General features: G+C 44.5%; 1 protein-coding gene across 2 annotated transcripts in view; it reads right to left on the bottom strand.

Annotated features, from left to right (window-relative positions):
* tyk2 (tyrosine kinase 2) overlaps positions 1-7,540 on the bottom strand; it is an 11,335-nt gene extending 3,795 nt beyond the window's left edge. Inside the window, exons 1-20 of one of the 2 annotated variants that reach the window (XM_015948519.3) lie at positions 7,370-7,540; positions 6,757-6,954; positions 6,555-6,678; positions 6,352-6,484; positions 6,100-6,263; positions 5,574-5,952; positions 5,299-5,484; positions 4,830-4,987; positions 4,626-4,743; positions 4,358-4,541; positions 3,664-3,779; positions 3,413-3,577; positions 3,235-3,322; positions 2,864-2,991; positions 2,323-2,458; positions 1,817-1,968; positions 1,580-1,730; positions 1,403-1,494; positions 1,135-1,324; positions 798-916 (exon numbers count right to left, since the gene is read on the bottom strand). In XM_015948519.3, coding sequence (XP_015804005.3) covers positions 798-916; positions 1,135-1,324; positions 1,403-1,494; positions 1,580-1,730; positions 1,817-1,968; positions 2,323-2,458; positions 2,864-2,991; positions 3,235-3,322; positions 3,413-3,577; positions 3,664-3,779; positions 4,358-4,541; positions 4,626-4,743; positions 4,830-4,987; positions 5,299-5,484; positions 5,574-5,952; positions 6,100-6,263; positions 6,352-6,484; positions 6,555-6,678; positions 6,757-6,940 — 2,967 coding nt within the window. In that variant the 5' untranslated portion in view covers positions 6,941-6,954; positions 7,370-7,540. Of the gene's footprint in view, positions 1-797; positions 917-1,134; positions 1,325-1,402; positions 1,495-1,579; positions 1,731-1,816; positions 1,969-2,322; positions 2,459-2,863; positions 2,992-3,234; positions 3,323-3,412; positions 3,578-3,663; positions 3,780-4,357; positions 4,542-4,625; positions 4,744-4,829; positions 4,988-5,298; positions 5,485-5,573; positions 6,264-6,351; positions 6,485-6,554; positions 6,679-6,756; positions 6,955-7,369 lie in introns of both variants that reach the window. The other variant, XM_015948518.3, reaches the window with a different exon arrangement.
* Between the last annotated feature and the right edge of the window lie 4,052 nt (positions 7,541-11,592).

Genomic DNA, 11,592 nt, shown 5'->3' with positions numbered 1-11,592 from the left:
TCTAGATGGGTGAGTTCCTGCACGTTCAGTGACAGCGCGACGTCAATCTGTCAGGCTTTTCACATCCTAGACATTCACCTTCTATTTTCTATCAGAAGCTAATGCAGGAGGTGGATGTAGGAGACTTATTTTCATGTTCAGCCTGCATGAAAAACTCAAGAGTGCCTGATTATAATCAGAGATAATCATTAAACATGTTTTTTTCAGTTAACCACACCTTCAGATATGTGCATAGCTAGAATCCAAAACAAAACAGAAATGTTGCAACCTGCTTGAACATTCATGTGGTTTATGTTCTTACTGGATTAGTAATTATAAACCCGCACAGCCAGGCGGGGAGTTCGTCTGCCTTTTGCAGCTCCCGCAAAACATCCCATAAAACATTAAGGTGGAGATGAACCGGCAGATCAAGTTAGAAGAGTCGCTTTAATCGTGCCAGAATCTCGACCGCAGTCACACTCTCACTCTCGTAACTCACGCTGCGTAGCTACAGCCTCAGTGAGAGGTTTTAAACTCTAACATCTTCTGGATTCCTGGGAAACATCTGTACCACGACATTACAGCTGTTTAACTCAGACTGTATGAACAAAATACACCAGAGGCTTTAATGTTAATGTGTTGGCTTGTTTGTGGATAATCTCATGCTGTGCTAAAATGAATTGAAAGCCACAACTTCTCCTGAATAATGTCACAAATCTGCAATGAACTAGTTTGGTTTTTTCTGCAAATCCATAAGAGCGTTCCTACAGAACTACAGCTGCGAGCTCAAGCACCGTCCAACAACCACCTGAACTCACCTGACAGATCTGCTGAGCAAACATGAGGCACTGGGGCACACCGATTTTATTTTTAGGAAGAAACTCTCGCAGACTCCCCAGGGGAAGGTACTCCATGATCAGCTGTACTTCCAGTCTCCCTGTCGGGGCAAAATGTAGCCGTGTTTCATCTTGCTGTTTCGTTATTTTAAAAATGATGACCCGTTGCTGAAACCGGAGCTCAGCAGACTCAAAGTGGTGGCACTCAATGAGAATCGCAGAGAAGCAAAAGGGATAAAATCCTAATGAATGATTAATTCAATGTACGATGCCAGTAAACACGAGTTAGAGCAGACACAGGCGACCTCTGAGAACCCACCTGGCTCAGTGCAGCAGCCCTTGTACCTGACGATGTTACTGTGGTAGAGGGATTTTAGGATTTCTATCTCTTTCTTCCAGACATCAGGGACATCACTGTTCTCCTGCTTCAAGGCTTTCACCGCCACAAGCTCTCCGGTCCCGTCGTTGGATGGGTCATACATGTAGAGCGTCACCTTCCCAAAGTGTCCCTGCAGACAGAACACTCCGAGGGATAACTCTCAAAACACACGGGAGGAGAGAGGCACACAAGCGCCGCTTCATCTCACCTCTCCCAAATCCCGCATCTTTTTCAGGTAGCGTTTCTGGAACATGGTGGGGTCTGCCGGTGCGAGGGTTCCACTGGGGGATATATCGGGATCTGTGTGAGAAGTGTCACGTCTGTCAAACACCAGCACTAAAACACGAGTTTAAAAAAATCCACGAGAAAGGCGTGTAAAACTGACTTTTCATCATGATTTCTGTGAGATCTCGGAGGATGGTGCGAAATGAGGGTCGTGCATCAGGCTCGTATGTCAAACACATGCTGATGAACTTGGCCAGCTCCTGGGAGGAAGGCTCAGCGAGCCGACCCTTTTGCTGATAGAAACACTCTTTCTGTTGGGGTGACAACGGTAGCCATCTTAGAAAAGCTTTTGGCTGCGGAATGAACAACGCAGCTTAAAGCTGATGCATGAGCGAACCTCAGACAACGTGCAGCTGCTCATGGGCAGATCGCCATTGTTGCAGATTTCAAGCAGCGTGACACCAAAGCTCCACTGGTCAGCGGCGTTCCCAATAGGCGCATCGCTATCAACGCACTCTGGAGCGATCCACGGAATTCGATCCAAACGCTCTGCAAAGTGAGAGGACCTTCATGACGACGACTCTGGGCTTTCCAACAAAAGTCTTGTGAAGGGCAACCACGTTTGGTCTGCGGCCCCACGCAGTAAAGCCACAGCTGGGATTCAAACCTGCAACAGCGCTACCAACTGCACCACCGTGCAGCCCCAAACTTGATATTGAGGAGTAAAACTGCCCGACAACAGGAAATAGGTCACAGGAAGTGGTGTAGTAAAACCTTCCTGTTTCCCAACTCTAGTAGGGCTGAAATAAACTTCAAAGCACAGATCATCTCAAGCTGATTACGCTTCTTTCTGAGCAGTCAAGTCAGCTGAGACTTTATTTACTCTGATCTGTGTGTGTGTACCTTCTCTAGAGAGGACATTCAAGGCAATTCCTGGATCACTCAGCTTGACAAAGGGTGAAGTGTTGGGTTTCAGCCCTGACCGGGCCACCAGAATGTTCTTGGCACAGACGTTCCCGTGAACCAGGCGCTTTGCCTCCTGGAATGATACAAATGACACAAAAGTGGACTCAGAGATGCAGAGGGGAGACGTTGTTGCACAACACCAGACTGTTGCTGCCTGATACGTGAACTATGGGCAATGTACAACCAAACCCATAAAGAGCAGTTTTTAAGGGCTTAGCCTTAGATTTCTTTTTACTCTTATTTTTGACTAATAAAGCCAATTTACACAAAGATGGAAATGTGTTTTAAATGCCACTGGTTGGAAAAAAAATGATCTGAATGATCTCTAATCTTAATATTGCATAAAAGAAAAAAAAACACACACAAGCAGTTTTTATCTTTAACTTGGTTCCGTAAAAAAAAAAAGTGCAATTTCCTGCCAAAGCGCAGCTGCTGAGGCTGAAAACTTGGTGAAAGATCCACAGTTTAGAACACTCACAAGATAACTGAGGGCACTGGCGAGTTGTATGGCAACGACAAACTTCCACTGAGCATTTATGAATGTCCTTTCTTTACGAAGGAAGACATCTAGAGGCCCATCCTCCACATACTCCTCCACCATGATGTCTGTGAAAACAGGAACACGTCTGACAGGCTCACCTTTTAATTAGGCCATAAAACTTGTAAACAGACGTTTGAATTTTTAAAATAGAACCGGCTCAGAACAGATTTGCATTTGCGTCGTGGTCCGCTTGTCATTTGAATCACAGATTTGACTACGGACGCTGAACTTATGCGTGATAAGGAAGCAGCAAATGAGGAAGTCACTAAAAGAAGAATTGAGCGTGTGCGGTTGGCTGTTGCACTCACTTTCGGATCCTTTGACAGACACACCGTGCACAAACACCAGGTGACTGTGGGATACCTGGCTCATGAGACTCGCCGTTTCGAAAAATGCCTTAGACAGAGAAAAGAGTAACGAAAGACTGTAAATCAAACACAGGCTGTTGCTGCGTTGCAGTAAAGAAAGAAGAAGAACACAGCTAACCAGAGCAATGTCTTTATGGCTTTCCTCCAGAATCTTCAGAACCACGTGGATGCCTTTACGCCTTTCCATGTTGTTATTGAACTCGATATCATCGTCGTCGTCCTCCGACACCAGCAAGTGACCCAAGTAAATGTTAGTCCTGGTGCCACGCCCCAAGTGCTCTTTCTGATTATGAACACACACCCAATCAATCACAGAGCAGAAAGCAGCAAGCTCGTAACAATTCAAACAGAGCCAGTGGACGTAATCACCGGGATGATCATTTTGTCTTTGATCTGGTGGAAGCGTAGCTGCGTGAGGTCCAGGGGCAAGCGTGAGTGGGTGCGGTGTTCGTTACCCTGTCTCTTCACCAGGAGGTTGGATATTTCTAAACGTAAGCAAAAAACACGTCAGTTACACTATAAAAAAAAAGTGTTGAATTCACGAAACAAATGATGTCAACTGGTTCAACTGGACCTCGTTGCTTAAACGTAAAGTGTGATGTATGTGTAGTACGGCTGGGCAATGAATCCAAAATTTAGGGTTATCGAAATTTCTGACTCTCATCGGGATCATTTTTCCCACGTCAATAAATCTGATAATAAAAAAAATGGAAAGATGCGTGTAGGTTGGTAACGTTCACGTCCCTTTAAGAAGCTGTACCACCTTTAGTCACATGACTCAAGTAATACATGTGACAGCCCCATCTAGTGGACAACTTTCGTTTCCGCGCATACCTGTAGTTATCTTCCATTTATCGCTATTGGGGTGAAATCCTCAATATATCGTGATATTAATTTTAGGCCATATCGCCCATCCCCACTGTATATTTACATTTAAACAGCTAGATTTGGTGGAACCAGAGGACATCACTTGGTTAAGTAAATTCAACATTTCCAGACCTCCCTGAGCAGAGGTGACCTGATGCGACACAACACCGAACCTGTCCCAGACAACAGCACGAACCTCCTTGCTTTGGCAAACAGCACTTTCTGACAGAGAAGCTGTCGGGCCCAGACTTAAGCACAAAGGTTTTGAGGCAATCTGTGAGCTCCTTGACGCTGGGGAACTCTTGGTCCCAGCCGTCCATAGAGAAGACCGAGCCCTTTTGCTGGATACGAAACTGCTTGTGGTTTGGTGCAGAGCCGTTCTACGCATAAACAGGTTTAAATTTAGCGAAGAGCTCCAACCGCTGCAATAATTCCCAGAGAGGAGCGTGTGGGTGTCGACTTACTTCGTTTTTGTTTAGCACAGCGAGGATGACGCGGTGGTAGTCGAGGGCACTCCATCGAACGAGGAACGTTCCCTCCTCTGCTGCCTCCTTTTTCAGCTTGTGCAGCACAAAGTCATCACTGCAAGCACACCAGGGTGATGATGTAACCGCACGTTTGCGGGCTGTTTGTGTCTGAATGTGCCCGACTAAGGGCAGAAAACTCACTGCATAGGTCCGTGAAGCAGATTCGCCTCACTCAGCACGACCCTGGGGGGCGCCACTTCACGACAAAGGTAGTGGTGGGCGTCGGCAGTCAGTCGGTAGTATCCGTCCAGAAGGGAGATAAGGGAGCGAGCCTCCTGGTTGGAGTTCATCTGCACCTCCTACATAAAGCATAAAACGCCACAAGCTTACGATCTGAGTGCCCACCTGCTTGCACATACATTTAACATTTAACAGAAGCGCCTTCAGCACAAACAAAACCCAAAGCTCTTAGGCACACACTGAAATAAAAATTCATAAAATCACACATATAAAGCCTGCAGTGAAGTCAAACTTCTAAAAGCCTGTCTAACATGGTCCGCTGAGGGACTAAAATACACTCTATCAATGCGACCGATGCGTCAAAACCATGTTTGCCAATTAAATCAACGCATCTCAGCTTGTACGCCGGAAGATAAACAAGTGCTCTCACCATGCAGTGATTGTCCTGAGTGCTAATGCACACATTAGCATCGGTAATGGCTATGTGAGTTATTTCAGGGAAATCACAGAAGCGGGTCCAATCATCAGTAGCATTCTCGTTCGGTTGGCTGGACTGATGCTTGGATTTCTTTGCGTAGTTCAGGTAATTGTTCCTGAAGTAAGGATTCGACTGAGCCTAAATAGAGAGGATGAGCGAATGAGACGTCTGCACCACGGGAGATGAAGTCAGCCAGAATCAGAAGGTAAAGCAGTGCTTTGACTGACCTTCTGAATGTGAATCTTCCTCCACTGAATCCCTTTAGTGCCAGACACCATTACTTCACACGTGGCAGGACGCGCGTCGCTATGTTTCGAGGCCTCCTCACCGTGGCTCGCGTTGGAGTAGGAGCTGCCCCCATCCCCATCCTCCCTGAGCTCCAGGCGAGTTACAGGAAAAGTCTCTGTGCCAAAACGCGGAGCCAAGTTTTCAAGGGTAGAGATGTACTTGTACATGATCTCCTGTGGACCCAGTTGACCCCTGTCCACAGTGTGCTGCTGAAAAGTCCTCACAAACTCAGAAAACACCCGACGGATCCTGATTTTAGTCAGAAAGTTGTCTCTGGATAAGTGTTTGGCAAAAGATCTTGGAATGCAGTTTAGGAAGCTGGGAAGGGACATCCACGGAAGGAGAGAGAAAACAACAACGGAACAATAACAAAAACCATTTGAAACAGATATAATTTTGCCTTTTTGTTTTTCAAATATACATTTTCCATAAAGACAAACTGGGGGGAAAAGTGTGAACAAAGACCTGATTTTTCCGGCCACTTCTTGTAACGTGGATTTGTTTTGTATCGCATGGTGTGAGAGGTGAAGAACAGCCATTCCCAAGCTCTCGTTTTTGAACCGACTCAGCTCCTCCTCAGACTCGATGTCTTCCATTTGCACCACTTCATTCACAAACTCGTGTTTAGACTGGTTTCAAGGCACAAGATGCGGAGAGGTCACACCACTACGCTGTTGCTGACAGTCTAGAACATAACACATCATGTCAAACACCAACCTGAGCAAATAAATACTCCAAGGACTTGACATCAAGCAGAGGGGATCCAGCCTCATCTGCTCCAGACTTGAGAGCATATCTGAACACAGAAGGCTCCTTCTCATTTAGTCCATGCCAGTTCCGAAAGTAAAACCTAAGCAGGAGACAAACAGCTGACTCCCTGTTCCAGACGTCCCCCCATACCGAGTTGGGCAAACACAAACCTCATACAGTAGTGAAGGACTAGACTGGAGTTCTCCTCTGGAGTGAAAACCTGGTTTGGACTGTACCAACACTGGGTCTGTGGGTTATACAGCGCAAACAGCACATGGCAGAGGGGTGTTATCCCTGTGGGAGAAACACTGGAGTTACACACACGCTTCCACCAAGACAACCTCAGCTGATGCCAGGGGGAGTCGCCCTCACCCACAGCTTTAGCAGATAAGATGCACAGCTCTTCAGCGGTGACATCCCCACTGGTGTGAGACAAGTACTTCTCCCCGTCTTCAGAGGAGAACAGGTAAACATGGATGCCCTGGGACTGGGTGGGCCCGTTTGAAGCTGGAAAGGTCCCCGTCCTGAAAAACCTGGACCACCCCTTTCCAGACATGATGGATGAGATCGCTGTTTGGCAGACAGAGGAATCAGATCAGGTGTTGGGAAACCCTGAGGAGTCACGCAGAGTCGGACTCAGGAAGCGCACGTTCAGGAAGGAAGCGCGCTCTCTTCGGGGATGTCATACATTCCGATTTAAAAAAAACATTTTAAATCTAAATGACAAAATCAAAATATACGCGTAAATGTCTTAAACACACGTGACGTCAGACTACAGGATCAGGTTGTCTGAAGCCCTTCCGGGGATTAAAACTTAGCAAGCTTGTTTACCTTTAGCTTTAGTTTCAAGAGCGCAACACAAAGCCTGTTCTTTTATTCAGTACGCATGTATAACGCACGGGGAGAGCCTGGGTCACAACAAGGAAATACACGTTTTATAAACATGAGAAGGACGGAAGGAGCGGCCGCGGAGCGCGAGTCTTACCCCGAACGACGAGTTTGAAGGCTTTCCTTTACAAACTCAGAGAAGTGAGAAGAGGCTCGACCATCATTATTTACAGCACGGACTTCCCCTTCTCCACCTACTCTGGTGGGTTCTTCTGACCAACAGAGCTGCGACTAAAAACGCTGCTTCCCGAAACTAACAAGGCCACGCCCTCCTCTGACCTGCGGGGGCGGGCGCGTGCGCCTCACTTCAAAATAAAATACAAATAAATGAGGATAAATTATATAATTACTCTGTAATGACACAGGGCCAGATTATTTCATAGTCGGACCTTCATTACTGGGATGATGTGTGAAATGCACAAATAAAGAACTATTATTATTATTATTATTATTATTATTATTATTATTATTATTATCGTCAATATAATCATCATCATTATTATTATTAGTAGTAGTAGTAGTAGTAGTAGTATTATAATAATCATCATCATTATTATTATTGTTGTTATTATTATTATTACTATTATTATTATTATTATTATTATTATTATTATCGTCAATATAATCATCATCATTATTAGTAGTAGTAGTAGTAGTAGTAGTATTATTATAATCATCATCATCATTATTATTATTGTTGTTATTATTATTATTACTATTATTATTATTATTATTATTGATATTATTATCATTATTATTATTGTTGTTGTTGTTGTTGTTGGATTAGGGTTAGAAACTAACAAACTTATAGAAGAAGCGTGAGCTATACGGGGCATGTTAGAAAACTAACAAGTACTTTTTAGAGACCGTAAATAATGCAAAGTTAAAATTATTAAACTGATTTACAAATGTTGAAAACAAATATTTTGAAGTAAGATTTCAGATTTTGCTCCATGTTTTCAGGGTTCTGCAGGGCAGCTATCCCCTATAACCAAGTCCGGATTATAATATGGGCAACCTGGGCACAGGCCTAGGGGCCCACAGCCACAAGGGGGCCCACGCAAGCAGCAGTCTTTTTTAGTTTTTGTGCAGCAGTCCTAATGTTGGAGAAAAATGTTGACAAGTAATTAAACTCGAGCCCACATTTTCTAAGTTAACACATTTCTTTTAACAATGGTAGTTTTTGCATCTTTACTGCCTGCTTCAGCTTCCCCCCCCCCCCCCCCCCCATTTTCTGTTCCTCATTTCTGATTACCTTCAATGGTGTCTGTTTGTTGCAACCACCAGGTATAAAAATGAACTTGTTTTTATTTGACTATTTTTCTGTCCTGTTTATTATCTTGCATCTCCTCTCAATCCTAAAGAAAAACTGCTACCTGGCTTCTTATATATTCACCTTATGAGTTACCTTTGAACTGCAGTTAAAAAGATCTACCGACCGCAAATATAGCGGAGTGCGCATTGCGTGCCGGTCGCACCGGTGAGGTGACGTCACCGGAGGACGAAACAGGTTATGCGCTCCGCTCTGCAGCAGTAAAACACATCAGGCAAAATAAAAGACGGATAAACATAAAACAAAACATAAAAGGATATGAGCCAACATAAACGATCGTGTGTTAAATTTGTTTTTGAGGTGGCGACACTTTGAGAATGTTACTGTAGCCGTTCTCAGGACGCATCTGTCTGGAGCGCATGAACATCAGAGATCTGCGCCTCTCAGCTCTAAATAATCCCAGCAAACTCCACAAGAAAAATGTAATATAAATAGAACCATGATCGTTTTCGGGCTAAAAAATAGTCTACAGTCCATCTTCCCTAATGTGTTTGTGGCCCTGCGGATTTTTCTAACTCTACCTGGCTGCACTTCTTATATGTACCTCTCACCGTTCATAAGGGTACCGCGCCATCAGAATAGAGGATAATTCTGTCCGGAGGTGGATGGAGATTACATTTTACAGCAGCCTGATCATCATTTAAATACATAAACCATCACCTGTCTTCTAGGTCACGCTATCAGCATTATTTTAATTGGTGTGTGAGCGTTTGTGTGTGTTTTCCACTTCATACACTGGTCTAACCAACCAGACCAGCATGTCCAGTAACATATTGTTACAATTAAACAATTTCACCTCAAGTAGGCTAGGAACATTTCACCTGCCGTGGCCCGACCGCTTCTGCTACACATACAGGTGCTGGCCAGTAAATTAGAATATCATCAAAAGGTTGAAAATATTTCAGTAATTCCATTCAAAACGTGAAACTTGTACATTATATTCATGCAATGCACACAGACCAATGTATTTCCGATGTTTATTACGTTTAATTTTGATATTTATAGGTGACAACCAATGAAAACATCAAATCTGGTATCTCAGAAAATTAGAATATTCTAAAGGCCAATGAAAAAATGTTTGTTTCTCTAATGTTGGCCAACTGAAAAGAATGAACATGAAAAGAATGTGCATGTATAGCACTCAATACTTAGTCGGGGCTCCTTTTGCCTCAATAACTGCAGTAATGCGGCGTGGCATGGACTCGATCAGTCTGTGGCACTGCTCAGGTGTTATGAGAGCCCAGGTTGCTCTGATAGTCGTCTTCAGCTCCTCTGCATTGTTGGGTCTAGCGTATTGCATCCTCCGCTTCACAATACCCCATAGATTTTCTATGGGGTTAAGGTCAGGCGAGTTTGCTGGCCAATCAAGGACAGGGATACCATGGTCCTTGAACCAGGTGCTGGTGGTTTTGGCACTGTGTGCAGGTGCCAAGTCCTGTTGAAAGGTGAAGTCTGCATCCCCATAAAGTTGGTCAGCAGCAGGAAGCATGAAGTGCTCTAAAACTTCCTGGTAGACGGCTGCATTGACCCTGGACCTCAGGAAACAGAGTGGGCCAACACCGGCAGATGACATGGCACCCCACACCATCACTGACGGTGGAAACTTTACACTGGACCTCATGCAACGTGGATTCTGTGCTTCTCCGCTCTTCCTCCAGACTCTGGGTCCTTGATTTCCAAAGGAAATGCAGAACTTGCTTTCATCAGAAAACATAACTTTGGACCACTCAGCATCAGTCCAGTCCTTTTTGTCCTTGGCCCAGGCGAGACGCTTCTTGCGCTGTTTCATGTTCAAGAGTGGCTTGACACACGGAATGCGACACCTGAATCCCATGTCTTTCATGAGTCTCCTCGTGGTGGTTCTTGAAGTGCTGACTCCAGCTGCAGTCCACTCTTTGTGGATCTCCCCCACATTTTTGAATGGGTTTGTCGTCACAATTCTCTGCAGGGTGCGGTTATCCCTAGAGCTTGTACACTTTTTTCTACCACATTTTTTCCGTCCCTTCGCCTGTCTGTTAATGTGCTTGGACACAGAGCTCTGCGAACAGCCAGCTTCTTTAGCAATCACCTTTTGTGTCTTGCCCTCCTTGTGCAAGGTGTCAATGATTGTCTTTTGGACAGCTGTTAAGTCAGAAGTCTTCCCCATGATTGTGGTGCCTTCAAAACAAGACTGAGGGACCTTTTAAAGGCCTTTGCAGGTGTTTTGAGTAAATCAGCTGATTAGAGTGGCAGCAGGTGTCTTCTATATTCAGCCTTTTCAGAATATTCTAATTTTTTGAGATACCAAATTTGGAGTTTTCATTAGTTGTCACTTATGAATATCAAATTTAAATGTAATGAACATTGGAAATACATTGGTCTGTGTGCATTGCATGAATATAATGTACAAGTTTCACGTTTTGAATGGAATTACTGAAATATTTTCAACCTTTTGATGATATTCTAATTTACTGGCCAGCACCTGTAAACTTTGTGTGTGATCCAATGTCTCTACAGGTACTTTCTGGGGTGGGGGTGGGGTGAGGGAGGGCGCTAAGCACATTGTGCCCAGGGGCCCCTGCAATGATGATCCAGCCCTGCTTCCATCGCTGCGATCATGCAATAGTCGTGTAGCTGGGCAAGAGGAGACATTGGAACATAAGGCAGTATGCTGACATTTCAGATGACGTCATTAATTTTGGAGGGGGAAAAAAACAAGCATCTTTGTTAAATGTTTATTTGCAGGGCTCTAAAGTGTGTGTGGCCCAGGGCAGTCACCTGTCTTTGATCAGTAATGTTGCCACATCACTTGCTTATAACAAAAATGGTCATTCCACTGTGGTAATTCAAATTCAGCAACAACTGAATACTGAAGTATTTGGGTGGCAGGACAAGTGGCTGATGTCACTGCTCTGAATGGAAGTTTGAATGGTGTGCATGTGCTCCAGGTAGCAAGTGACTCAAATATCAACGAAAGCCAAACAAGTGAAGACGTGTGTTATCTGTTC

This window comes from Nothobranchius furzeri, chromosome 5 (assembly GCF_043380555.1).
Source record: "Nothobranchius furzeri strain GRZ-AD chromosome 5, NfurGRZ-RIMD1, whole genome shotgun sequence".
Taxonomy (NCBI): domain Eukaryota; kingdom Metazoa; phylum Chordata; class Actinopteri; order Cyprinodontiformes; family Nothobranchiidae; genus Nothobranchius; species Nothobranchius furzeri.
The sequence above is the reverse complement of the archived record's forward strand: the minus strand, read 5'-3'. Positions and strand labels throughout refer to the sequence as shown.